This window comes from Dipodomys spectabilis, unplaced genomic scaffold (genome assembly GCF_019054845.1).
Source record: "Dipodomys spectabilis isolate Male_0828 unplaced genomic scaffold, ASM1905484v1 ptg000360l, whole genome shotgun sequence".
NCBI classification, from domain to species: Eukaryota; Metazoa; Chordata; class Mammalia; order Rodentia; family Heteromyidae; genus Dipodomys; species Dipodomys spectabilis.
Window position 1 is genome coordinate 2,347,916 of NW_024871037.1, and position 25,025 is coordinate 2,372,940.

General features: G+C 55.6%; 2 protein-coding genes across 4 annotated transcripts in view; one reads left to right on the plus strand and one right to left on the minus strand.

The window, feature by feature from the left end:
* Positions 1–1,044: 1,044 nt before the first annotated feature.
* On the minus strand, positions 1,045–6,989 carry Mst1 (macrophage stimulating 1). Its single transcript, XM_042666012.1, is given in 19 exon segments — positions 1,045–1,262; positions 1,401–1,540; positions 1,638–1,744; positions 1,827–1,973; positions 2,126–2,203; positions 2,356–2,476; positions 2,581–2,616; positions 2,714–2,844; positions 3,163–3,265; positions 3,374–3,504; positions 3,647–3,815; positions 4,227–4,345; positions 4,468–4,588; positions 4,922–5,058; positions 5,138–5,252; positions 5,340–5,452; positions 5,532–5,679; positions 6,900–6,956; positions 6,959–6,989. Coding segments are annotated over 19 exon segments (2,166 nt in total). The 3' UTR covers positions 1,045–1,100.
* Positions 6,990–7,872: 883 nt separating this feature from the next.
* Rnf123 (ring finger protein 123) overlaps positions 7,873–25,025 on the plus strand; it is a 28,968-nt gene continuing 11,815 nt past the window's right edge. For 2 of the 3 annotated variants that reach the window (XM_042665965.1, XM_042665967.1), the window contains exons 1-25: positions 7,873–7,884; positions 9,659–9,902; positions 10,167–10,251; positions 14,158–14,234; positions 14,366–14,460; positions 15,073–15,127; positions 15,229–15,314; positions 15,512–15,598; positions 15,817–15,884; positions 16,053–16,178; positions 16,720–16,834; positions 16,946–17,050; positions 17,752–17,877; positions 18,008–18,100; positions 18,203–18,276; positions 19,201–19,318; positions 19,484–19,583; positions 19,968–20,029; positions 20,198–20,269; positions 20,430–20,550; positions 21,450–21,551; positions 22,969–23,075; positions 23,796–23,994; positions 24,188–24,333; positions 24,580–24,663. In XM_042665965.1, the coding sequence (XP_042521899.1) occupies positions 9,821–9,902; positions 10,167–10,251; positions 14,158–14,234; positions 14,366–14,460; positions 15,073–15,127; positions 15,229–15,314; positions 15,512–15,598; positions 15,817–15,884; positions 16,053–16,178; positions 16,720–16,834; positions 16,946–17,050; positions 17,752–17,877; positions 18,008–18,100; positions 18,203–18,276; positions 19,201–19,318; positions 19,484–19,583; positions 19,968–20,029; positions 20,198–20,269; positions 20,430–20,550; positions 21,450–21,551; positions 22,969–23,075; positions 23,796–23,994; positions 24,188–24,333; positions 24,580–24,663 (2,385 nt within the window). In that variant the 5' untranslated portion in view covers positions 7,873–7,884; positions 9,659–9,820. The remainder of the gene's footprint in view (positions 7,885–9,658; positions 9,903–10,166; positions 10,252–14,157; positions 14,235–14,365; positions 14,461–15,072; positions 15,128–15,228; positions 15,315–15,511; positions 15,599–15,816; positions 15,885–16,052; positions 16,179–16,719; positions 16,835–16,945; positions 17,051–17,751; positions 17,878–18,007; positions 18,101–18,202; positions 18,277–19,200; positions 19,319–19,483; positions 19,584–19,967; positions 20,030–20,197; positions 20,270–20,429; positions 20,551–21,449; positions 21,552–22,968; positions 23,076–23,795; positions 23,995–24,187; positions 24,334–24,579; positions 24,664–25,025) is intronic. The other variant, XM_042665966.1, reaches the window with a different exon arrangement.

A 25,025-nucleotide genomic window follows, 5' to 3' on the forward strand; every position in this document is an offset into this window, starting at 1 on the left:
AGTGGTAGACCACTAGCCTTGAGTAAAAGGAACTCAAGGATAGTTCCCAAGCCCAGAGTTCAAGCCTCAGGATAGGCAAAAAAAGAAAAAACAAGAAACTGTTGTGCAATACTCCTCTACTCTCATGACTGCTTCTGTAGGACCAGCAAGGCCCTGCCCTTCCACAGCACCCAGAGGCTAAAGTAGCTGCAGATTCAGATCTTCCTGGCCCTCTCAAGTAATCATTATTGGGTGCTAGAGGTTCACACCTGTAATCCTAGCTTGTCAGGAGGCTGAGATCTGAGAGATCAAGGCTCAAAGCCAGCCCGGGCAGGCAGACAAATCCAAGAGGCTCTTATCTTCTGTTAACCAGCAAAAAGCCAGATGTGAAGTTACGGCTCAAGTGGTAGAGTGCCAGCCTTGATTGAACAAGTTAAAATGTCTACACTGAAGCACCTAGTACCAGCACAAAAAGAAAAAAAGAAATCATCAATTCAGCCTCATGCCTGTAAACCCACCTGCTCAGGAGGCTGAGATTTGAGGATCATAGTTCAAAGACAGCCCAGGCAGGAAAGTTCCCTGTAAGACTCTCTTTTTTTTTGGGGTGGGGGGGGGGGGTTGGTTGTGAGGCTTGAACTCTGGGCCTGAATGCTGTCCCTCAGCTCTTCAGCTCAAGGCTAGAGCTCTACCACTTGAGCCGCAGCACCACTTCCGGTTTTCTGGCAGTTTATTGGAGATAAGAGTTTCACGGACTTTCCTGCCTGGGCTGGCTTTGAACCGCGATCCTCAGATCTCAGCCTCTTGAGTAGCTAGGATGACAGGCGTGAGCCACCGGCGCCCATCTGACTTTTATTTCCAAGGAACCACTCAAAAAGCCGAAAGGGCACTGTGCTTCCAAGTGGTAGAACACTAGCCTTGAGCTGAAGAGCTCAGGGACAGTGCCCAGGCCCTGAGGTCAAGCCTTATAACCAGCCAAAAAAAGGAAGGAAGGAAGGAAGGAAGGAGGGCAGCCAATTCAGTCTCTAGAAGCTGCAGCAGGTAAGAAGCACTGTGCACAGGTTTAAAGAGAAATTACAGCTTTATGTCTGACATATTCCCAAAACAAGAGGTCAGGGCCAGGCCTACTCCAGTTGCAGCACCTTCTGAATCCAGTCCACAAACACAGACACACGCATGAAGATGGCTGGCCAGCGGGGCCGGGCACACACTCGGTTGGGGATTATAATTCCCTGTAGGACCCAGCAGTCGTGGGTAAAGCAGGCAAGTGGGCCTCCGTAGTCACCCTGGGCCAGGTAGAAGAACTGATGAGAACTTTGAGCTTTGGACACCTGCAGGGACTACTAACTTCCTTCATGATGACACAAGGACCTTTCCAGACCTTTCCCCACCCCTGGGCTGGCCTCAGAGCCTCTACCACTCACCTCACAGGCCCCTGTAGGGACCAACAGCCCTTCCGTGCACATCTCATTCTCGTGGACACGCCCTCGGTGCTTTACGTTACATTCCTGGTTGGAGATGACGTTCATCGACGCTACATGTAAGACTGAGGCACTGCTTGATCCTGCTGTGAGGAGATTCAGAAGGGTGAGGAAAAGAACCTGGGGCAGGAGGGCCCAGGACTGGGCTTCTGAGCCAATGTCCTGGAAGAGTCCACTCACCTTTGCCCTCTCCCCAGCCTGCGATCTCACACTTGGTCCTCGGAGGTACCACATACCGCTCCGGGGGCAGGCAGATGAGGGCCACACGCTGGTTCAGGGTCACTGATCTTTAGCAGGAAAATGAGGGCAGTAAAGGGGCCGGATATCTCAAGACCCCACCCATTTCCCACTCTCACCTTGTCCACGTACCTCGCCAGCTTGAGCAGTACAAGCTGGGAACTCGAAGGGCCACACACCATCTTGGCTATAGGAACCCGCTGCAGGTCTGGCTCTCCAGGCTGTGGGTTCTGGAACAGGGTACCCGACCAGACTTCATATCCAGTGAGAGGTTCGTGGCTGGGAGAGAAGCTAAGTTAGGTCATCCTTGACTTCTAGTCTCCTGCCCCCATATTTTGGCTTGCCTGGGAGAAGGGTAGAGGTGGGGGACATGGCGGGGGGGGCGGGTAGCTAAAGGAATTAGGGGGTCTCCAAACCCTAGGGAGGCTTACCAAGATGAGAAGCATTGCCGGGCAGTCAGTACCCACTTCTCCTTTACTAGAGATCCCCCACAGAAATGTTCACCTTTTCTGGAAGAGTGAGGATCAGGAGAAGGAAACTGAGTCAGGGGCTACCTCCTGGACCTGCCAGCTTCTGGCTAGGAAGTCGGTCAAGTGGCAGGCCACACGGGACACTCTGGAGGTGGCGGGGGAGGGGGGGGAGTCAGGCATCTGGGCCTCACCGATTACGTAAGCTGACCGTCCAAGGTGAGTTCCCTGGTTGGCCGCCTACCACACGCATCATGGAGCGCCGCCGGTCCATCCTGTCTACCCGCTTGCCACACTTCTCAAACTGCACCGGGACTGAGGAATGGGATGGCGTGGGGGGAGGAAAAACCCTCTTGGATGGAGGTAAGGTTCAAAGGGGGTGGTAACCCCACCTCCCCAGAACTGGCTCAGATCTGTACCTGGGGGTTTCAGGATGGATGGTAACTGGTCTTTATCTGAAAGATACACATTGACCCAAGTTAAGGGAGGGCAGTCTTGGAGAAGGGCGGGGGAGGGGGGGTAAACTAGGGGAAAATGGTCACCAGCACCCACTACAGTGTTTCAAAGCACAGTAGTCAAATAGCGTCCCTGGGTCCGTAGTATAACACCAGGGCCCGTGGCTGTCTCCATCTGGGTTCCGACAGAAGTTTTTCTCCAGTTGTGGAGCAGAGGCCGGTGTGAATCTAAGATGGGAAGGGGGCGAAGCAAAGCTGTGGCTCAGCGTTGGTCTGTAATCCAAACTAGTCAGGAGGCTGAGAGCAGAGGATCGTGCTTTGAAGCCAGCCCGGTCAGGAAAGGCTGTGAGACTCTTCAATTTAACCAACAGAAAACCAGAAAGTGGGGGCTGTGGCTCAGAGTGGTAGAGCCTTGAACACAAAGTACTCAGGGGGCCCTGAGTTCAAGCACCATGACCAAAGTTGGGGCAGAATCAGAGCAAAGCAGTCCCAGAAGTCTAAGCATGTCACCTTGTCAACCCCCAAAACACCCACACAGAGACTCACTGTGGTTTGTGGGGTGTCTCTGCAGACCAGTGCTGACACGGGATACCCTTGCGTGTCTTGTTAACTGAGCCACGGTACTGCTTTCCTGAGCCCTGGTAGCAGTCTAGTGGGTAGGCCAGAGTGGCTCATCAGAGCCAGTGCTCAGCCTGGATCCCGCTCAGCCTGGAAGTTTCCAGCCCTACCTCTCACCCCCTCCTCTCCACAGCCTTACCCTCGGGCAGAATTTCATCCGTACAGCGTGGGATCTGGTAGCAAAAGGCCACGCGCATGCCCGGCCGGGTTGTAAAGCACCAGGGTGCTTCTGAGCCATCCGGGTTCCTGCAGAAATTCTCCCGAAGGTCCCTGAGCAGTGGGTGGCAAGAGTCACCATCAATGCTTGGGGAAGGTCTCCCCTAACCCTTGAGCTTCAGATTGGGGTGCAGCTTTGAGCTCCACCCAGGCCCCTCTCCCCCACCCCCCCCACCCTTCCTATCCATCAACCCACTTGCATGCGTATTTCTCCGGGGAGAAGCCATGTTGATGTGGGCTCTGAGAATCCCAGCGTTGGCAGGGTACACCGGCGGTAGTGGTATTGGCCGTACCCCGGTAGCCCTCACCCTTCCCTCGGAAACAGTTGAACGTTGTGACCACCTGATCTGGTGGTGCCTTGGACCCTGAGATGAACCGAGACTGGAATTGTTTTGTTTTGTCGGTGGTGAGGCTTGAACTCTGGGCCTGGGCGCTGTCCCTCAGCTCTTCAGCTCAAGGCGAGCGCTCTACCACTTGAGCCACAGCGCCACTTCCACTTCTGGATGGTTTATTGGAGATAAGAGTCTCATGGACTTTCCTGCCCCGGGCTGGCTTTGAACCATGATCCTCAAATCTCAGCCTCCTGAGTAGCTAGGATGAGAGATGTTGAACCATTGACACAGCCCGAGGCTGGAATTCGAGCTGAAAGATTTTTGTGCTCAACTCAGCCCCCTTCTAGACCCTCCCCTAGGCAAGCCATGTTCTGTTCCCCTCACCCCTTCCCCAGCGCCTCTGCCCTCCAGACCCTGTCTCCCCCCCCCCCCCCCAAAGTCTACCACAGCTGGGAATAGTGCAGAATTCCCGCTCAAGCTGCGGGTCTGTGGTGTAACACCAAGGCCTTTCTGATCCATCTGGATTTCGGCAGTAGTTGTCATCCAAACCTCGCTCCATGAACCTGAGAGTGGGAACTGACTGTAAATAAGACTCTGGAATTCTGATGAGGGGGGCTTTCTCCCTCCTTCCCTCCCTCCTTTCCTCCCTCTGGAGGTGTGGACTCTGCCCTTAATCCACACATACTTGCCAGGATGGAAGGGATGTTGATGAGGGTATTGCAGATCCCAACGCTGGCACTCTCGTCCTGACTCTGTGTGGTCTACAGAGCCACGGTAATCTTCACCATTGCACCAAACGCAAGCAGCTGGAGAGAGAGTTGGTTTTTTGGTTTTTGTATTGGATCGATCAGAGAGGCCTAGGATAGATCTGGTAGCTGCAGCCAGGCGCCGGTGGCTCACGCCTGTCATCCTAGCTACTCAGGAGGCTGAGATCTGAGGATCACAGTTCTAAGCCAGCCTGAGCAGGAAAGGCTAGGAAACTCTTATCTCCAATAAACCACTTAGTAAACCAGAAGTGGTGCTGTGGCTCAAGTGGTAGAGCGCTCCCCAAGAGCTGTGAGACAGCACCCAGGCCCAGAGTTCAAGCCCCATGACCACCACCACCACCAACAACAAAAGAACTGGTAGATACAGCTTACCTTCCTGGCAGGACTTGATACCACAGCTTTGGAAACGCACAGAAGGGTTTGTTGTGTAGCACCAGGGACCTCCAGGGTCCCCATCGGGATTCCGACAGAAGTTCTCTTCCAGGCCATTCTGGAGTGTGGGCGTGTACCTGCCAACAACGAGCAGCAATGGCAGTGTGTGCTGAGGGAATGCTGCAGGCAGAAATGGCAGGAAGATGGCCGTCTCACCTGTGATCATTAGGAAACCTGTGGTTCCAGCTTTGGCAGGTCAGGCCACCTGCTGTCGTGGCCACAGTGCCCCGGTACCCGACCCCTTTGTCCATAATACAGGTCCGGATGTAGTCTGGAAGTTAAGAGGGAAAAAAGGTCAATAGGGACTGAGGTTAAGGTTCCTCTCTCTCCAACCTTGCTGCTTCTCACTGTTACTTGCCTTTCTTCTGGAAGAGATCACAGCACCCAGAATGGTGTATTTGGGTGTTGGGGGAGTTCTGGGTCCATGGTAACAATTGGCAACCGTGGCTACTCCTATTGTAGTGGAAAGCCCTGGGGAAAAGGCATGGGTGTTCCCGAGTGGCTCAGGTTGCCATGACACCAGCCATACCTAGGCTACTTGGCCACTCACCGGCAATCCAGGAGAGGCCCACAGAGCCTAGCACATTCTTCAGCATTTGCTACGTCCTCTTGCCAAGGCCCAGGCACCACGGCATGTAGCAGATTCTGCAGCTGGGTGCCCCGGAGCAGCTGGAAGTCATTCAGTGGTGAGCGTTGCCCTATATGGGTGGGCATAAGGTTAAAGGGGACATGCATGTCAGCTGATGTATATTGACTCATTATTCAAATGCAAGGCCTCGAGGGTGGGCCTTAAGTATTCTTTCTTTTCTTTTTGGTCAGTTGTAGGGCTTGAACTCAGGACCTGGGCGCTGTCCCTGACGCTTTTTGTGTTCAAGGCTAGTGCTCTACCATCTGAGCCACAGCTCCACTTCTTGTTTTCACAGAATTTCCCACCTGGGCTGGCTTTAAACTGGGATCTTCAGATCTCAGCCTTCTGAGTAGCTAGGATCACAGGCATGAACCATTGGTGCCTGGCTTATTTTTATATTGTTATTATAAAGGTGATATTGTCCTTTTGGGGCAATGTCCCCACTTTCCTTGGTCTTGCCTAGTATTTCCCTTCCATCCCCACCCACAAGTTGTACAGCTCATTTTCCACCATTTCTAGTGAGTACCACTGCTGCATTTGTTCGCCCTTTGTCCCTCCGTTTCTTTTTCTTTTCCATTTTGTTGTCGGTGGTGGAGCCTGAACTCTGGGCCTGGGCGCCGTCCCTCAGCTCTTCAGCTCAAGGCTAGCGCTCTACCACTTGAGCCACAGTGCTGCTTCCAGCTTTTTCTGCTTATGTGGTGCTGAGGAATCGAACCCAGGGCCTCATGCATGCAAGGCAAGCGCTCTACCACTGAGCCACCTTCCCAGCCCTGTCCCTCCATTTCTGTGCCCTCCCCCCCACCCACCCCCAAGTCTCCCTCCCAAAGACTTTCAAAGGGAGAAACAGGCCCAAATATGGTGGTTAAGAGTACCTACATTTAGTAAGCCAAGCACTGGACTCAGGTGGGCAATGGCGCTTTCCCTGAAGACCTTACCCTATCTCATCTCTCAAATGAGATCATCATTACAGTACCCAGAGAGGAACCTTAGCATTCTGACTCCAAGCGCTCATCAGCATGGAAGCATATTAGAGGGAGAGAAATAGTTGTTGTCTGTACATCTGTCCTAGCACCAACAGCAGACATGCTAGTTTAGCAGGCCCAAGTGGCGGTGTGTGTACGTATTCCCAAAGCTTCCCAGCTCATCGAAAGGAGCCAAGGTCACTGCTTTTTTCCCCTACTAGGAAAGTGAACTCTTGGCAAGCATAGTGTCGCATGGATTTGGCGCCAGTCTCCTCCTGAAGGCAGATGGGGAGAAGGGCAGGGTTAAGGGGACAAGGGGGCCACTCACCGAGAGGCCCTAAGCACTGCATCAGAAGCAGCAGCAGTGCAAGCCACCCCATCCTCCTGGAGGCTGCACTGTCACCCACCACAGCCCCATCCAGGAAGTTGTGAAACCTGTCACTACAGGATTGGATGGCTCTACCTCCACACCCCCTACTCCAGGCATGCTGGGGCCTGACCTGAGACCTTGCTAACCAGTCAGATGGGGCCAGGCCCTCAGTGCTCTGTGGGAGCAAGTGCAAATACTTTCACTTTGGTATAGGTAGACCCCCTGAGAGGCCTCCCTGGGTAGCAGGAAGAGGCTTCGTAGGTTCTGTGGGTTTATAGGACGTGGTGTGTGTGTGTATGTGTGTGTGTGTAGCTTCCTTGAAGCCTAACCTGTCTGGGTTCTAATCCATGCAAATGGTGTTATTCCACTTTCGCCCCTGTAAAGTGAGGAACATTTCTGCCTTCCCCTTTATCTACTGGGCCCCAGCTGTAAGCAAGTCAGCCCACACCCCTGGCAGCAAAGCCTGCCAAGCAGATCATCCCATGGAAGGTAAGTAAGCAAGGCGGCCTTTTGAGTCTTAATAGAGGTAGCTTGGCTCCTGATAGAAATAACCTGGCCTTCAAGTAAGGTAAGAGTTGTTGAGACAGGTAACTTAGAAAGCCTGGTGAGGGCTTCAATCTCCAGCCTCTGAGATGAGGTGAGCCTGGGCAGGTGGGGGGGGGGGAGCCCAGGGAGGCTACAGAGTGGATCCCCCCCCCCCCAATCCCATCCCTCGCAGTCGTTAATAGGACCTGGGCAGCAGGCCGGGCCGGGCTCTCCGCGCGCGTGCGCAGCTGGAGGCGCAGCGCGCCAGCGGGCGGGCGGGCGCGGGGTTTGGCTCCAGTCGGGCACCGTAGCGGCGAGAAGCCGGGCGGATGTTGTGAGCCGGTGGTGGCGACCGACGGACGGGCGGACCAGCCGGCCGGCGGGGGTTGGTGGTGGTGGTGGTGGGGGGAGGCTGAGGGTGAGTGAGGGGGCCGCCCGGGCGGCGAGGCTGGGGCCGGCTCCGAGGCGCTGGCGCCCGGCGGGGCGGGGGGGGGGGGGCGGGCCTGACAGGTCCCGGGGAGCCCTGGGGCGGGACGGGGGGGGGACCCGGGCGCTGCCCGCCCCGGCCTGGGGCTCCCGGGCCCGCGTCGGCCCGGCTCCGCGGCCGGGGGGTCCCGTCGGCCCTCGAGCCGCGGTGTCGCCGGGGTCCGGTAGTTTCCACCTGATGCCCGGAGCCGGCTTCGGGCCGGGATTGGCTGGGCCGGGCTGCGGTCCCGCCCCCCCCCCCAGGCCCGGCCCACACCTGAGCGGCCCGGGAGGGCGTCCGGGCGCGGCGGATCGCGGGCGGCCCGGGGGCTGCGGTAGGTGACGAGGAGATCGGGCGGCCGGACGAGGAGAATCACCTCCCCCTTCCCTCCCCTTACTGGGCAGACAGACAGACAGATGGACGGACGGGCGGGCAGGCGTGGTGCTGAGGCCGGGCCGGGGCCGGGGAGGTGGTGTCCCGAGCCTGTCTGCGGTGAGATCGGCGTGAGCCGGCCAGAGGCATCGCCCGAGGTCCACGCGCGGGAGCCCGCGGTGCCCGGCCCCTCCGGCCACACGTGCGCCTTTTAACTCTGGGGAAAATGCGGCTTCGTGGAATTGAGATCTTTGTTTTTCCGCTCCCCTCAGCTCTGGGGCAGCGGTGTCATGGTTATGTTTCCAACACCTGTTTGCAATGAACCATCATCCCTCCTACCCCTCACACCCCACCCCATCCTTCTCCTTGAGTTTTTAATTAGTACTTTTTTTTTGGGGGGGGGGGGCCAGGCCTGGGGCTTGAACTTAGGGACAAGGTACTTGTTCTTTTCGTTTTTCCGCTCAAGGCTAGTTGCTTTTATCGTTTGAGACACAGCCCCATGACTGGCTTGTGTGTGTGTATGGTACTTTAGAGATAAGAGTTTCACAGACTTTTCCTACCCCTGGCTTAGTCTTCAGATGTCAGCTGCTTCCTGAGTAGCTAGGATTACAGGTGTGAGCCTCCAATGCCTGGATTTTTTTTTTTTTTTTAAACACCACATATAGCTACTGAACTGGATGGTACAGCCCCCAATAATGAAGCCAGTAGCAGGTTCTAGAGCAACTGCAGCAACAGCATGCTATGTGAGGGTTAGATAAGCAATAGGAAGACCATTGGCGTGTTCTTGGGGGAGCAGGGGCGGCGTGGTTCTGGGAAGAGGAAGGCAGGCCCATGTGTGTGATTGGAAGCCAGAGCATGAGTGTGGACTAGAGAAAGCAGGAACTTGGGGTGAAGGGAAGAAGTCGCAGCCTTGCTGGGCACCAGTGGCTCAAACTGTAATCCTAGCTACTCTTGAGGCTGAGATCTGCAGCCTGGTGGGGCAGGAAAACCCACCAGACTCTTGTCTCCAGTTAATCACCAAAAAGCTACAAGTGGCTCAAATGGTCACCAAAGCATCAGCCTGGAGATTTGGGCAATGTAAGGGCTGTAGCTGACCCAATTGGTCTTGGCTTACCATAGACTTGGAGGAATGTGCTTTTTTGTTTTTGGTTTTCTGGATATGATCTGGATTCTGTGTGGCAAAACTGAGCGACCCCCTCACTTTGGACATTGCCATTTGATGTCCTCAAGAGCAGAGGCTTTGGGTTAGGAGTCAGCAGACATGGCTGACACGGTCCTTGGCACTATGAGTGTATGCCCCAAGTGCCCTCCTTTGTGTTGGAAGCTGGAAGTCCCTTGCCTTCTCCTTCCCTAGATTGGTTTGTGGGAGACTGCATGAATCTGACCTCACCTGCTCCCAAGCCTTCCTGCCTTTGCAGGGCTCGGGTCTGGAAGAGTCTGTGGCTCGCCTGCAGGAGACAGACCACATCCGGGCTCAGCCTCCGGGACCACTGGCCCTGCCCATGACCGATGAAGGATGGCATCCAAGGGGGGCGGCGTGTCCTTCTCCAGCAAGAACTATAGACTGAGCTCAGATGCTGAGAAATCCAGGGTTACAGGTAAGGATGCACTTGGGATAGGGGGAAGGAAACGAAAAGCATCAATACAGCCAAGACCCCGATCAAGTGAGCCTCAGGCCTTTTAGCAACCCCTTTGTCCCCGTGAATCAATTCTTCACTAGCACCTATGGAATGCTGCACCCAGCATGGCTACCAGCCTCACTCCTGTGCCTGGCTAAACATCAGTGATCTCTAGGGCCAGCAGGGATCAGGAATTGTGCTAACCACCCCTGCTCTTTTTCTCCCTTCTGACCTGCGGTCTAGGCATTGCGCACAAGAAACTGCTGAATGACTACCTGTACCACATCTTTTCCTCTCCTGACCATGAGCCCTCCACGACTACCAGCAGGTATGCTTGGGTGGGGAGTCCGTCCTTGCTCTGTTGGATCAGGTGAGACTAGACAGAAGAGGGTCACTGGGCCTCTTCCTTCCTTCCTTCCTTCCTTCCTTCCTTCCTTCCTTCCTTCCTTCCTTCCTTCCTTCCTTCCTTTCCTTCTTTGTGCTAGTCCTGGGCCTTGAACTCAGGGCCTGGGCACTGTCCCCAAGCTTCTTTTGCTCAAGGCTAGGACTCTACCACTTGAGCCATAGCACCACTTCTGGCTTTTTCTGTGTGTATGGTACTGAGGAATCGAACCCAGGGCTTCCTGCATGCAAGGCAAACACCTCTACCACTGGGCCTTTTTTTTTTTTTCCCTTGCAAGCTTAATACTTTTCAGTTTAGTTCTTGTAAATGAAGTACACCTTTAGCAAAATCATCAAGTCAGAGAGGCAAAAGCACCTGCCATCTTGTTATTCTGTGTGATTGTCTGAATGGGATTCCAGTTTGGGGTTTGGTTTTTGCCACTACTGGGTTTGAATTCAGGGCCTTATGCTTGTTCAGCTTGCTTGCTTAACTGGTACTCTACCACTTAAGCCACGCCTCAAGGCTGGCTTTTTGCTGATAATTTTTTTTTTTTGTCGGTCGTGGGGTTTGAACTCTGGGCCTGGATGCTGTCCCTCAGCTCTTTAGCTCAAGGCTAGTGCTCTACCACTTGAGCCACAGTGCCACTTGTAGTTTTCTGAGTGGTTTATTGGAGATAAGAGTTTCATGGACTTTTCCTACCTGGGCTGGCTTGGCACCATGATCCTCAGATCTCAGCTAGGTTTACAGGCATGAGCCACCGGCGCCTTGCTCTTCTTCTTTTTTTTTTTAAATCTGTACTGAGGTTTGAACTCAGGGCCTTGTGCTTGCTAGGCACATTAGCATTGCCCCCAAGTCCTTTTTACTTTATTTTTTAGATGAGATTTTACATTTTCACCTAAGCTTGCTTCAGACATTGATCCTTCTACCCCTACCTCTTATGCAGCCTGGATTATATGCATGAACCACCACACCTAACTCACTTTGAGAAAGCCCTAGGCTGGCCTCCAACTGTGATCTTCTATCTTGGCCTTCTAGGTAGCTGGGATTACAGGCATGAGCTACTCTGCCCAGCCCCAATTACTGCTTTACAGGTTCATGTAGTTCTCTCTCCCTGCAGTAAGATATGGCCGCCCTTCAGCAGCTTGAACTTAGGGCCTGGGTGCTGTCCCTGAGTTTTTTCATTCAAGGTTAGTGCTCTACCACTTTGAGGCACAGCACGACTTCCAGTTTTCTGGTAGTTCATTGGAGATAAGTCTCACTGAAGCCGGTGGCTCACACCTGTCATCCTAGCTACTCAGAGGCTGTGATCTGAGGATTGCTGTTCAAAGCCAGCCCGGGCAGGAACATTCGTGAGACTCCTATCTTCAATGAACCACCAGAAAACCGGAAGTGGTGCTGTGGCTCAAGTGGTAGAGTGCTCACCTTAAGCTGAAGAGCTGAGGGACAGCGCCCAGGCCCAGAGTTCAAGCCCCATAATGGACAAAAAAAAAAAAGTCTCATGGACTTTTCTGCCCAGGCTGCTTTTGAACCGTAATCCTCAGATCCCAGCCTCCTGAGTAGCTAGGATGACAGGCGTGAGCCACTGGCACCCACCAGCATCATTGCCATTTCGATTCAAGTAGCTGTGGTAGTCAGAAGGTGCCTGGCTTGTTCCCAGGGCCATCTGATCCCTGGCTCATGTGATACCAGAAATGGGTCCCGCTGTGGCTGGGTGCTGTGACCGCCAGGAGGGAAAGCAGGTGGTAGGGCCATCACTCAGTGGTTATGGAGATGGAAGGCCTTGGAGGTGGAACCCGAGAACTCCAGAAAGGGCAGGCAGGAGCTCAAGTTGGTCAAATGAGAGCTTGGGCACCCAGTGGAGGCTGCCTCCCGCCAGCTGCCCACAGCTGTCTCTGGAGGCAGACACCAGCCATAGCTCTCCCATACATGGGCCTGGGATCACTTCCAGATGTGGGGCTGGTGCTTAGTCTTCCGTGCATCTGGCCGAATAGTCCATTTGCATTGCTGGCCCTTGGCCCTGAAGCTCCGTCCTGAAGCTCCAGGTCAGGTAGTGGCTTACAGCCAGTGCATGTGGGGGTCCCTGAGCCTGGGTCATAGCTACTTTGCGGCCCATTTGTGTTCCCAGAGTCTGCTGGCGAGGTGGATGAGAGAGGTAGGCTCTGAGATTAAAGGGGGAAAGAGCAGGTGCTGGCAATCCAGATGGCCCCAGGCCACTGCTTGCTATTCTTAGCAGCTGAGCTCAGGACAGAAGTGATTAGGTGTTAAACCAGGCCTTTCTTTTTTTGTCGGTCATGGGGCTTGAACTCTGGGCCCTGGGCGCTGTCCCTCAGCTCTTCAGCTCAAGGCGAGCGCTCTACCACTTGAGCCACAGCGTCACTTGCGATTTTCTGGTGCTTAACTAGAGATAAGAGTCTCACAGTCTTTCCTGCCAGGACTGGCTTTGAACCACAATCCTCAGGTCTCAGCCTTCTAAGTAGTTAGGATGACAGGTGTGAGCCACTGAAGTGCAGTTTTTTTGTTTTGGTTTTAAGTCTTGGTTATATACTTCAGGTTTGCCTCAAGCTTGCAGTCCTCTTACCTCCAGCCTCCTGAGTGCAGATTAGACACACCCACCACCACAGCTGGCCTAATAGGCCATTTTCACTCTTGGTGTTTGTGTTGAGAGGATAAAGCAGCACCAGATAAAATTTCCCAGTCCCTCCCTCCCTCCCTCCCTCCCTCTCTCTCCCTCTCTCTCCCTCTCTCTCCCTCTCTCTCCCTCTCTCCCTCCCTCTTTCCCTCTCTCCCCCTTCCTCCCTCTTTCCCCCTCCCTCCCTCCCTTTCTCTCGACCTCCCACTCTTCCTCCCTCCCACTCTCTCCCCCTCCTTCCCCCTCCCTCCCTCCCTCCCTCCCTCCCTCCACCTCCCTCCCTCCCTCCCTCCCTCCCTCTCTGTCCCTCTCCCTCCCTTTCTCCCTTGACCTCCCACTCTTCCTCCCTCCCACTCACTCTCTCCCTCTCTCCTTCCCTCTCCCTCCCTCACCCTCACTTCCTTTCCCTCCCTCCCCTCCCTCTCTCCTTCCCCCTCCCTCTCCTTCCCTCTCTCCTCCTCTCCATTCCTTTCCTTCTCCTTCCTTCCCTCCCTCCCTCCTTCTCCCCTCTCTCTCGCTCTCTTCCTCTCCCTCCCTCCCCCCTCTATTTATTTATTTTTTACCAGTCCTGGGGCTTGAACTCAGGGCCTGGGCACTGTCCCTGGGCTTCTTTTGCTCAAGGCTAGCACTCTACCATTTGAGCCACAGTGCCACAGCCAGCTTTTCTGTGTATGTGGTACCAAGGAGTCAAACCCAGGACTTCATGCGTGCTAGGCAAACCCTCTATCACTGAGCCACATTCCCAGCCTCCCAGTTCCCTTTAGCTACAGCAGATGGTGGGTAGGTAGGTCATAAGGTATGTAGGCAACATGTGTTATTCCTTGGGGCTGTTCACGAAATCTCTGATACACAGCTGTTCCCTTTTTATAGATGAGGTCATGAGGCTTACAGAGAACTGTTATTATTGTGGTATTCAGGGTTGCTAGGTAGGCACTCTACCACTTGAAAATCCCCGCCACCCCCCCCCCCCAACATTTTTGCTTCATTATTTTGGGGATTGGGCTTCATGTATATGGCTAAGCCAGCCTGGACCACGATCCTCCCATTTATGCTTCCTCTGTAGCTGGGATGACAGACGCATGCCACCGTACCTAGCAATTGGTGGAGATGGAGTCCAGACAGCCACGCTCTGAAAGCTCAGGGGAAAGGGGGAGGGAGGGGCATTGTGTCAGCCGGCCGATCACACAGACTGTGGGTCCCTGGCAGCCTCTTACTCTCCCTAGGAAATCCCTGAACTTCCAGAACCTGCCAGAGCATTTGGATCAGCTGCTACAGGTGGACGAGGATGAGGCGGGCCAGGGTAGGTAGCATCCTGGAGAGAGGGGGGAGGGTTGCAGAGCTGGGCCCCGGCGTGTTCCCTGGGGAGCTCAGTGTGTGCCCTGTGCATCTGTCAGACCTTCTGCTCAGCCTCCCCTCCTCCCCCCTTTCCAGGACAGGTTGAAGGGCGGCTTGGCCCAGCCACTGTGGTTCTGGACCACACAGGAGGCTTTGAGGGTCTTCTGCTGGTAGATGATGATCTTCTGGGGGTGAGTGACAGTGGGGTTTGGGATCCCTTTCTGAAATAGCCCCGAGCTACATCTGATATGGCCCTATGTCTGACCCCTCCTTTTTTTTGGTGTGTGTGTGTGTATGTATGTGTTAGTCCTTGGGCTTGAACTCAGGGCCTGGGCGCTGTCCCTGAGCTGCTTATTTTGCTCAAGCCTAGCACTCTACCACTTGAGCCACAGTGCTACTTCTAGCTTTTTTTTTTTTTTTTTTTAGTGGTTCATTAGAGATAAGAGCCTCATGGACTTTCCTGCTGGGGCTGGCTTCAAATCACGATCCTCAGATCTCAGCCTCCTAAGTAGCTAAGATCACCACGTAAACCACTGGCACCCAGCCCTATAGTCTTTTTATCCAGATGTGGCACTAGACAAGGATATTCTCAGCCCCTAACGCCCTCGACGTAGCCCCAGCCTCAAACCCTTCCCAACAAAGCCTCCAGTCCCTTCCACCATGCCTCTGGCTTCAAACCTCCTAACATAGGCACAGGGCAGTGTGGGCCCCAATAGACCAATCCCGCCAGAGCTGGCTCCACTGAGGATGGGGCTGGGGACCTGGGGGAAGCTCACTGCCCTGCCCCCTCCTTCCTCCCTCAGGTGATTGGCCACAGCAACTTTGGCACCATCCGCTCTACCACCTGTGTGTACAAAGGTAAGCCATCCCTCCTGGTGGAGCTGGGAAGATGGGTGGGGACCCCTGGCCGGAAGGCCGCCTTCACTCACGTACCTGCTGGCCTCCCTCGCTCTCTCCAGGGAAATGGGTGTATGAGGTGCTCATCTCCTCCCAGGGACTCATGCAGATTGGTTGGTGCACCATCAACTGCCGCTTCAATCAGGAGGTATTGCGCAGCCGCGGGTCTCCTTATAGCGAGAACAGCCCCCCCCCACATAGAACCCCTCACCCATCTGCAAGAATAGCAGCCTCCCTCTCAAGCCATGAGGACCCAAGATGTGATTGGTGATTGGGGGGCCTCTGCTCCTCCCCACCCCCATGGCCTCCCCCCCCCCCACTTCTCACAGCACTTCCTTTCTCCAGGAGGGTGTGGGAGACACGCACAACTCCTATGCCTACGATGGAAACCGGGTGCGCAAGTGGAATGTGACCACCACCAATTACGGCAAGGTAAAAGGCCCCGCCCCTCGGTGCTCCACCAATCGCAAGACGTTCTCCTAGCCTGCTGGGAGCCTTGGGGAAGCCACCAAGGGAGGCCTGTAGACCCCAGGGAAGGGACAGGGATATTTATCTTTCCACGGGGCCAGCCACCCCCCCACACCAGCCCCCCCCTCTCCCCGTGGGTGGGCCTGGAGATGCAGCTTGAGCAGGCTTCTCTGCTTCTGCAGGCCTGGGCGGCGGGGGACATTGTGAGCTGCCTGATTGATTTGGATGATGGAACTCTGTCCTTCTGCCTGTGAGACTCCCTCCCACCCCCGTAGCGCATGCCTGGCCTCTGGGCCTTCCCTAGATTGGCCCAGGTTCACCTGCTCTGTGGAAGGAGGCTGTGTGAAGTTCTAGTAGCCTGAAGGTGGGTGGATCCCTCCTTCCAGACACAGCTCACCCACCCATCCTTCTCCTCTAGGAATGGTGTGTCCCTGGGCACTGCCTTTGAGAACCTGGCCAGGGGCCTGGGCATGGCCTATTTCCCAGCCATCAGCCTGTCTTTCAAGGAGTCTGTGGCCTTCAACTTTGGCAGCCGTCCTCTGCGATATCATTTGGAAAAGATGCCCATGGGTGGCTTTAGCATCTAGGATGAAGGCATTCTTCCCCCCAGGAGCACTGTGGGCTTGGGGTCAGGCCCTGGCTATTGAAAGAAGTCCACAGGGTGTAATTTAGGTCTGTGGGTATACACAGCAGTCTTACCTGTTAGATAGATGCTGATATAAAACACGTTAAGGGCTGAGAAGGTGGCTCAGTGGTAGAGCGCTTGCCTTGCATGCCTCAGGCCCTGGGTTCGATTCCTCAGCACCACATAAGCAAAAAGAAAAAAGCCAGAAGTGGCACTGTGGCTCAAGTGGTAGAGCGCTCGCCTGGAGCCAAAGAGCTGAGGGACAGCGCCCAGGCCCAGAGTTCAAGCCCCACAACTGACCAAAATTAAAATAAATGGCACATTAAGTGTCAACAGTAGTTTGCCTCCCAGAGATGGGAGTTGAGTTGCAAATGCGGGAACCCCTCCTTGGGCACGCTTGGGGAGGGGGGGGCCACCTCTGAAGCTCAGATCAGGCGTTGCTGGCTTAACTCTGTGGCACCTACCCAGTGGCGGGCTTCCGGCCCCTGCAAGACCCGCCCCATGCCGACCTGGTACGGGCACAGAAATTGTTGGGCTGCTTCCGGGCAGTGCTCAGTGTGGAGCTGGACCTTGTGGTGAGCCAGGGTTTGGGCTGGGTGATCAAGGAGCAGGGCAGGGGTGGGGAGGTGAGCGGGGAGGTCCTGGCCCAGCCCTCCTCCCCTCACCGTCTTCTCCCCTACCCACAGGAAGGGCGACTGGTACCGAAGGAGAGCTCTAAGTGGCAGCTACAGGGCCAGCCCACCGTCCTACTTACATTGGCACACATCTTCCACCGCTTTGCCCCTCTCCTGGTGAGGGGCACCACCGATCTGGGCAGACCTGGCAGCGCCTCCTCTAGCCAGAGGGCTTAGCTATTGGGGTGACACTTCTAGTTCTATCATGGATCTCCTAGAGAGAAGATGGAGCCACCTGTAATCCTAGTTGCTCAGGAGGCTGAGATCTGAGGATCCTGGTTCAAAGCCAGCCCAGGCAGGAAAGTCTATGAGACTCTTCTCTCCAATAAATTCTTCCCAAAAAAGCTGGAACACCTCAAGCCGGGCCCACGGTGGCTCACGCCTGTAACCCTAGCTATTCAGGAGGCTGAGATGTGAGGATCAAGGTTCAAAGCCAGCCTGGGCAGGAAAAAAAAAATCCCTGCGACTCACAAAAAGCCAGAAGTGGCGCTGTGGCTCAAGTGGTAAGAGTGCTAGCCTTGAGCGGAAAAAAGGCAGGGAGAGTGCTCAGGCCCTGAGTTCGAGTTCCAGGATCAACACACACAAAGATGAAAGGGAGGTAGCATCCCAGGTGAAGGACACTGGCCAGCTCTAAAAGGATTATGGGACAGTGGCCCTTCTTGTCTCAAGCCCTGAAGGGCTCCTCTGTCTGTCGGGGTGGTTTTGGGGGTGGTACGGTGGGGGAGACCCCAAGGCTTTATGCCTGAGGCTCTGTCCTTCAGCATGGGTCAGAGGAGAGGGACTGTCTGCTCACTGTGCCCATCCGCCCTGTGGTCCAGCGCAAGGTGTACCTGGTGGAGGCCGTGCTCATGAGCTTCCTGCTAGGCGTAGTGGAGAAGGGGGCACCAGAAGAGACCCACGCCGTGGTGCACCAGGTCCTGGACCTCTTGTGGCTCTTCATGGAAGTAAGACTGGGTGGCAGGCTCATGCCAGGCACTCACCCTTCCCGGGGGGTAGCAGGGAGGGCTTAGGCAAAGTTCCCCCCCCCCCCGCCCCATCTTCCCCCTCAATGGCGGCCCTGGTATCTGTCTTCAGGACTTTGAGATTCAGGATTGTCTCAAGCAGTTGATGATGTCTCTGCTGCGACTGTACCGGTTTTCACCCATCGTTCCAGATCTGGGACTGCAGGTGAGCCACATTCGTCTATCTAGAAGTCTTCCCCCTCCCTCCTCCCTCCCCCGCAGCCCCAGAGCCCCGCCACCTCCATTCTGAGCATTTGCTTCTCCCCAGATCCACTACCTGAGGCTCACCATTTCCATCCTGAGGCATGAGAAGTCCCGCAAGTTTCTGCTTAGCAACGTCCTGTATCCTCCCCTTGTTGCCAGCGGTGGGGATCACGGCCTCTGTGCAGGGGGGGAGGGGGGGTCACGGAAGTCAAGAGGAGGCAGTGGTCATCTGGCCAGGGCTCCCCAAGCAGGCTCAGGAGGACCAGCGCTCAGGCCCTAGCTCCAGGCCTAGCGTTCCCAGCACCATCTACAGATCAGAGAAGCCTGAGGCGCCTAGGTGTGGGAAGGCCCCGGGGCCCCAGGGCCTGCCCATTTCAGCTAGAGTCTGCACTTTTAATTTTTTGATAAGTTGTGGGGCTTGAACTCAGGGCCTGGGTGCTGCCCCTGAGCTTTTTCACTCAAGGCTAGCACTCTACCACTTGAGCCACAGCGCCACTTCATTGGAGATAAGAGTCTCACAGATGTTCCTGCCCGGGCTGGCTTTGAACCATGATCCTCAGATCTCAGCCTCCTGAGTAGCTAGGATTACAGGTGTGAGCCACCGGTGCCTAGTTCCCATAGTCGTTATGAAAAAGGTTTTATTATGTACTTATTGGATATTGAGTTTGGTGGGATTAATAGCCCTAGATTTCTGTGTGTGTGCGCTTGCATGCGTGCGCGCGTGCGCGTATGCCAGTCCTGGAGCTTGAACTCAGGGCCTAGGCACTGTCTCTGAGCTTCTTTTGCTCAAGGCTAGCTCTCTACCACGTGAGCCACAGTGCCACTTCTGGCTTTTGCTGTTGATGTGGCACTGAGGAATCAAACCCAGGGCTTTATACATGCTAGGCAAGCACTCTGCCACTAAGCCACCTTCCCAGTCCAATAGCTCTCAGGCCTGGGGAGGCAGGCGGACCCATGCTGACAGGGCCCCCCTTTGGTGGTGAGAACATGGTGGACACACCAAGGTGGGCTTTCCAGGGACGGTTACTTTGGCGAGCTGAGCTGTGCCTTGACCACCACCAGCTTTGACATGCTCCGGTCTGTCGTCTTCTTTTACATCAAGAGCCCCCTGCGCGTGGAGGAAGCTGGCCTGCAGGAGCTCATTCCCACCACTTGGTGGCCCCACCGCTCCAGCAAGGAGGTAGGCAGACCCGGAGTGGGTGGAGAGCCACCCTCGGGAGGGCCGGTCTGCGGCATGGGAGCGTTCCTCTCCAGCCCTGCTCCCTGGAGTCCTGAGGGTGGGTGTCTCGGCCTGGGTGAAGCCCCTGGCAAGCCCTGCTCACTTCGGTCCTCTGACCCTGCCCAGGGCAGAGAAAGTAAGGAGGTGAAGGAGGAGACCCCGGAGGAGCGGCAGCGACGGCGAGCCTATGAGCGGGGCTGCCAAAGGCTCAAGAAGCGCATTGAAGGTGGGCCCTCTTCGGGCTGGGAAGGTGGCTTAGCGGTAGAGCACTCGCCTAGCATGCATGAAGCCCCGGGTTCGATTCCTCAGTACCACATCCCCAGACAAGGCCAGAAGTGGCACTGTGGCTCAAGTGGTAGAGCACTAGCCTTGAGCAAAAGCAGTTCAGGGACAGTGCCCAGGCCCTGAGTTCAAGCCCCAGGACTGGCAAAAAAAAAAAAAAATGGTGAGCTTTCTGCCTTGGACACTTGATTAGGGTGTGGGGGTTCACACCCAGGTTCTTGGGAGCATTAAGTAGTGAACGCACACACCTAGGTTGGGTTCAGGAAACCTGGTTGGTAAAGAAGAGATTGGACCTGAATGTCTACCTTCTCCTATTCCCCACCACCAGGGGTAGAAGAGTTACAGGTGCAGATCTTGAAGCTGCTTTTGGACAATAAAGATGAGAATGGGGTGAGTGGCTCTAAGCCCCCTGTTGGGTGCCCGGCCGGGAAGGATGCCATCTTGGCAGAGCTGGTTCACCGTCCCCTGGCAGAGTTTAGGCTGCGTGGTGGCACTGAGCGGATCCTGTCTGAGTAGTGTACTTAGCCTTTCACAGCGTTATTTCTCCTTCCCTTGAAGGGTGAAGCTTCTAGATACATCTTCCTGACCAAGTTCCGGAAGTTCCTGCAGGAGAATGCCAGTGGCCGGGGGGTAGGTGCAGACCCAACTTGGCTGCTTTATAGCTTTATGACGCACCTCGCTCTGCTCCCCTCTCTGCCCAGCCCAGGATCCTGGGGCAGGGCCTTGGATGAGGAATGAGCTGGACTGTGGGGGCTGGCGCCAAGGTCTGTTTTATGCCCTGTGCCCATAGAACATGCCCATGCTCTGCCCTCCTGAGTACATGGTGTGTTTCCTGCACCGGCTGATCTCTGCACTGCGCTTCTATTGGGACGAATACAAGGCCTCCAACCCCGGAGCTGCTTACAGTGAGGGTGAGTTAGCACCAGACCCCAGGTCAGCAAGGCGGGCATCAGACCGAGGACAGCCTCTGGGGTTGGTGTCTCCAGCCTGTGGCCTGATTGAGTCCTTCTCTACCCGTACAGCAGCTTCTTCTCCACCTGGGGCAGCGGGAGCCCTGCACCCCCAAACCACTGCAGCCACATTTGCTCTGTCTGCATAGGCTCCTGCTCATTCTGGGTTTGAACTCAGGGCCTGTCCCTTAGCTTTTTCACTCAAGGCTGGCTTTTTTTTTTGGGTCCGGTCGTGGGGCCTGAACTCTGGGCCTGGGCGCTGTCCCTCAGCTCTTCAGCTCAAGGCTAGCACTCTACCACTTGAGCCACAGCGCCACTTCCGGCTTTTTTCTTTTTGCTTATGTGGTGCTGAGGAATCGAACCCAGGGCCTCGAGCATGCAAGGCAAGCGCTCTACCACTGAGCCAACTTCCCAGCCCAAGGCTGGCTTTTTTTTGATGGTTAGAGATAAGCGTCTCACAGACTTTCCTCCCTGGGCTGGCTTTAAACCTTGGTACTCAGATCTCAGCCTCCTAAAAGAAACTAGAATGACAAGTGTCAGCCATCGGCACCCCAGCTCCATTATGGGCTCTTTTCCTCAGTCCAGACTCATCCAGTTCCTCTATGTTGGTCAGTCTCGGATGGGTGCTGGGGTGGGGATGGGGTGGGAAGAGACAGGTTAGCCAGGGTTCAGAGGAAGGCTTATTTACCCTGGATTGGGGAGTAAGATATAGGTCTGGACCCTCCCTGGCCAGATGCTAAGAATACCAAGCTGTGCAGTGGTGGACAAGGCAAGGCCAGAGTCTGGCTGTGCATAGGACAGGAATATGGAGAAGGTCTTCCTGCCAAGCCCTAACATCTATCTCGGCCTCCCTGTCACAGAGGCTTACATCCCTCCTCAGATCTTCTATAATGGCAAAGTGGACTACTTTGACCTGCAGCGCCTTGGGGGTCTCCTCTCACACCTTCGCAAGACCCTCAAAGGTACGTGGAGGCCTGTGGATGATGAGCAGGCCTGTCCCAGTTGGGGCAGTGTCTAGCTTGTGTCCGCCAGAGGGCGCTCAAGTCTACTCATTCAGGCAGAGAGCTGCTGACCCACCAGTGCTGCCTCTGGTCCACCAGATGGCGCTCGAGTCTCTTCATAAGTCAGAGAGCTGCTGGCCTGCCAGTGCTGCCTCTGGTCCACCAGAGGGCGCTCGAGTCTCTTCATACAGGCAGAGAGCTGCTGGCCTGCCAGTGCTGCCTCTGGTCCATTAAAGGGTACTGGAGTCTCTGTTCATGCAAGCAGGGAGCTGCTGGCCTGCCAAGTGCTGCCTCTGGTCTTGGGTCCAGTCCGCTATCTTTTTCTTGGGCAATCATCCCCAAACAAGGTGGGGAACACAGTGGTGAGGTGAAGGAAGGTGCACGTATTGCCTGAGCTGCCTTCAGGCTTCTGCACAGATTGTTCCAACACAAAGGGCTGAGGGCACCGTGCACCCAAGATCAAGAAGCCAGAAGCAGGCCAGCACGGCCTGGGGACTGAGAGCAGTTAGCGTGTTGGGGAGTGAAATGGGAGGGGAACAGTGGGAAACGAGGCAGAAGCAGACCCAGCCTGGACTAGGCAAGGCAGCAAAGTTGGGTCCCCGTTGTTAGACAGCAGAGTTCAGGAATTGAGAAAGGGGACAGCCATGGAGGATAATGGCCTGTATGAGGGAGGTGGAGGAGCTGAGGATGGCCCCCATCTTGCCAGAGCTTGTACGGCTTGGGTGTCTGGAGGCAGGAGGACTAAAAAGGGAGGGAGGGGTGGTAAAGTCATCACTGGTAATAAAGCATCTGCTGAGGGAAGGTGGTTCTGTTGGCTGTCAGCTAAAGGCAAAGAGAAGCTACCAGAAGCAGAGTCAGCCTGGGTCCTCCTTTATTTGTGTGTGTGCCCATCAGAGACTCGAACTCAGGGCCTGGGCACTGATCCTGAGATTTTTTTTTTTTTGGTCACCCTACCACTTGAGCCACAGCTCCACTTCCAGCTTTTTGGTGGTTAATTGGCAATAAGCCTTATGGGACTTTTCCTGTCCAGTCTGGCTCTGAACCACAATCCTCACATCTCAGCCTCTCAAGTAGCTGAGATTAGAGGTGTGAGCCACTGACCCCTGGGACGGGGAACTCCTTTGGTTTGTAAAGTGGTCAGAGAGTAGAGGAGGCCTTGAAGATCTCAGGAAACAGATGGCACGGACAGGAGGCGTTGGGATGGGGGATGCTTCCTCCTGCCGAGTTGCTGCTAGAGGAGGAGCAGAGAGGGGCCGGTCAAGGGGTAAATGGGGTCCTGCAAGGCCTCCTGCCCAGCCTGCCAGTGCTCTTTCCCCATCTGGGCAGTTCCACCCCTGGTACAGGCCTGAGAACCCTCTTGTCTTGCCATTGCTCCCAGATGATCTTGCCTCCAAAGCTAACATCGTGATTGATCCAGGAGAGCTCCAGGCAGCCGCCATGGATGACTTGGATGAGGATGAGGAGCCAGCCCCGGCAGCAGCCCAGGTGGGATTGTAGACACGGGGTGGAAAGTTGCTTTTCCTTTATTTATTTGTTGCTGCTGGGCCTGGAGCTTGAACTCAGCGTCTGGGTGCTGGCCCCTGAGTTTTTTTTTGTGTTTTTTTTTTTTTTTGGGTCCGGTCGTGGGCCTGAACTCTGGGTCTGGGCGCTGTCCCTCAGCTCTTCAGCTCAAGGCTAGCGCTCTATCACTTGAGCCACAGCACCACTTCCAGCTTTTTCTGCTTATGTGGTGCTGAGGAATCAAACCCCAGGGCCTCATGCATACAAGGCAAGCGCATTACCACTGAGCCACCTTCCCAGCCCCATGGCCCCTGAGTTTTTGTTCCTTAAGGTTAGTGTTCTGCCACGTGAGCCACAGTTCATTTCCAGCTTTTTTGGTAGCTCCTTGGAGATAGAGTCTCATGGCCTTTCCTGCCCAGGCTGGCATCGAACCTTGATCCTCAGCTCTCAGCCCCCTGAGTAGCTAGAATGACAGATGGGAATTACAAGGTTACACCAGCCTCCCAGCTTGGTTTTTCCTTTATTTTGTGGGCTGGGGAACTGTACAGGGACATCACCCCTTCATGCACATCGGGCCTTCTCTTTGCTGTGAGTGATGGCATAACCCCCCCCCCCCCCCCCGACCCCCAAAGATCAGAGAGCCCTTGGAGAGCTCCAATCTTGGGGAGCTGAGTAACCTCCTACCTCCTCCTCTCTCCACCACAGCGCCCCCTGCAGGCCTTGGCCATAGGAGGGGCACTGCCTCTGCCCCGGCCCGGTTGGCTCAGTTCTCCAACTCTGGGCCGAGCCAACCGCTTCCTCAGCACGGCCGCGGTGAGTCTCATGACCCCACGGCGGCCTCTGAGCACATCGGATAAAGTGAAGGTCCGCACGCTGAACGTGGAGCAGCGGACCCGTGATGACAGTAGGTGCTGGGTGGGGTTGGCCACCTGGGTAGAGCCAAAACACACACCATCCATCCCCCCTGCCCCCCCCCACCCCCCCAGCTCCCAGCCCCACAGCCCCGCCACATCCCAAAGGCCCAGGAAGCACAAGCTGCAGGCAGGAAATCCAGGAGAGAACCAAGATGGCCCAGCTCTGATCTCCCTACTCCCCAGTTGAGGGCAGCCACTGGAACGAGGGCCTGCTGCTGGGGCGGCCCCCCGAAGAGCCTGAGCAGCCCCTCACCGAGAACTCACTGCTGGAAATCCTGGACGGCGCCATCATGATGTATAATCTCAGCGTCCACCAACAGCTGGGCAAGGTCTCCCCCTCCTCTCCGCCCCCCCCCCCCACCCCGTAGATTGAGGAGCATTGGGGTGAAGGTGTTCTGCATGGGAGCATACCACCCCCCACAAAGACAGAGCTCCCGACATGGTTATCTGGGGGGAGGAGGCTGTCCTGGGCTCAAGGATGGGAACCTGACAGGACTGGGGTTCAGGCTGGGTTTGAGGAAGCCGGGTTGAGGGGCCCAAGGGTCACCCTAAATGTGTGGTGCGCACTGCTCTAGATGGTAGGTGTGTCTGATGACGTCAACGAGTACGCAATGGCTCTGAGAGACACAGAGGACAAGATCCACCGGTGCCCCAAGAGGGTAAGACCTCGGTGGGCAGAGAGGTCTGGGGACGGGGTACCCCAGGGTACCCCTCAAAGGAAATCTTGTCATGAGGCTGCCTTGGCAGTTGTTGTGTGTGTTTGTGTGTGTCTGTCCATCTGTCCGTCCTGGCCTTGAACTCAGGGCTTAGGCTCTGTCCCTAAGCTGTGGTGTTCAAGGCTAGTGCTCTACTCCTTGAGTCACGGCTCCACTTCTGGCTTGCTTTTGGACACAGAGTTTCTACCCAAAGCGGGGTGCTGGTGGCTCACGCCTGTCATCCTAGCTACCCAGGAGGCCGAGATCTGAAGATTGGGGTTCAAAACCAACCAGGGCAGGAAAGTCCGTGAGACTCTTATCTCCAA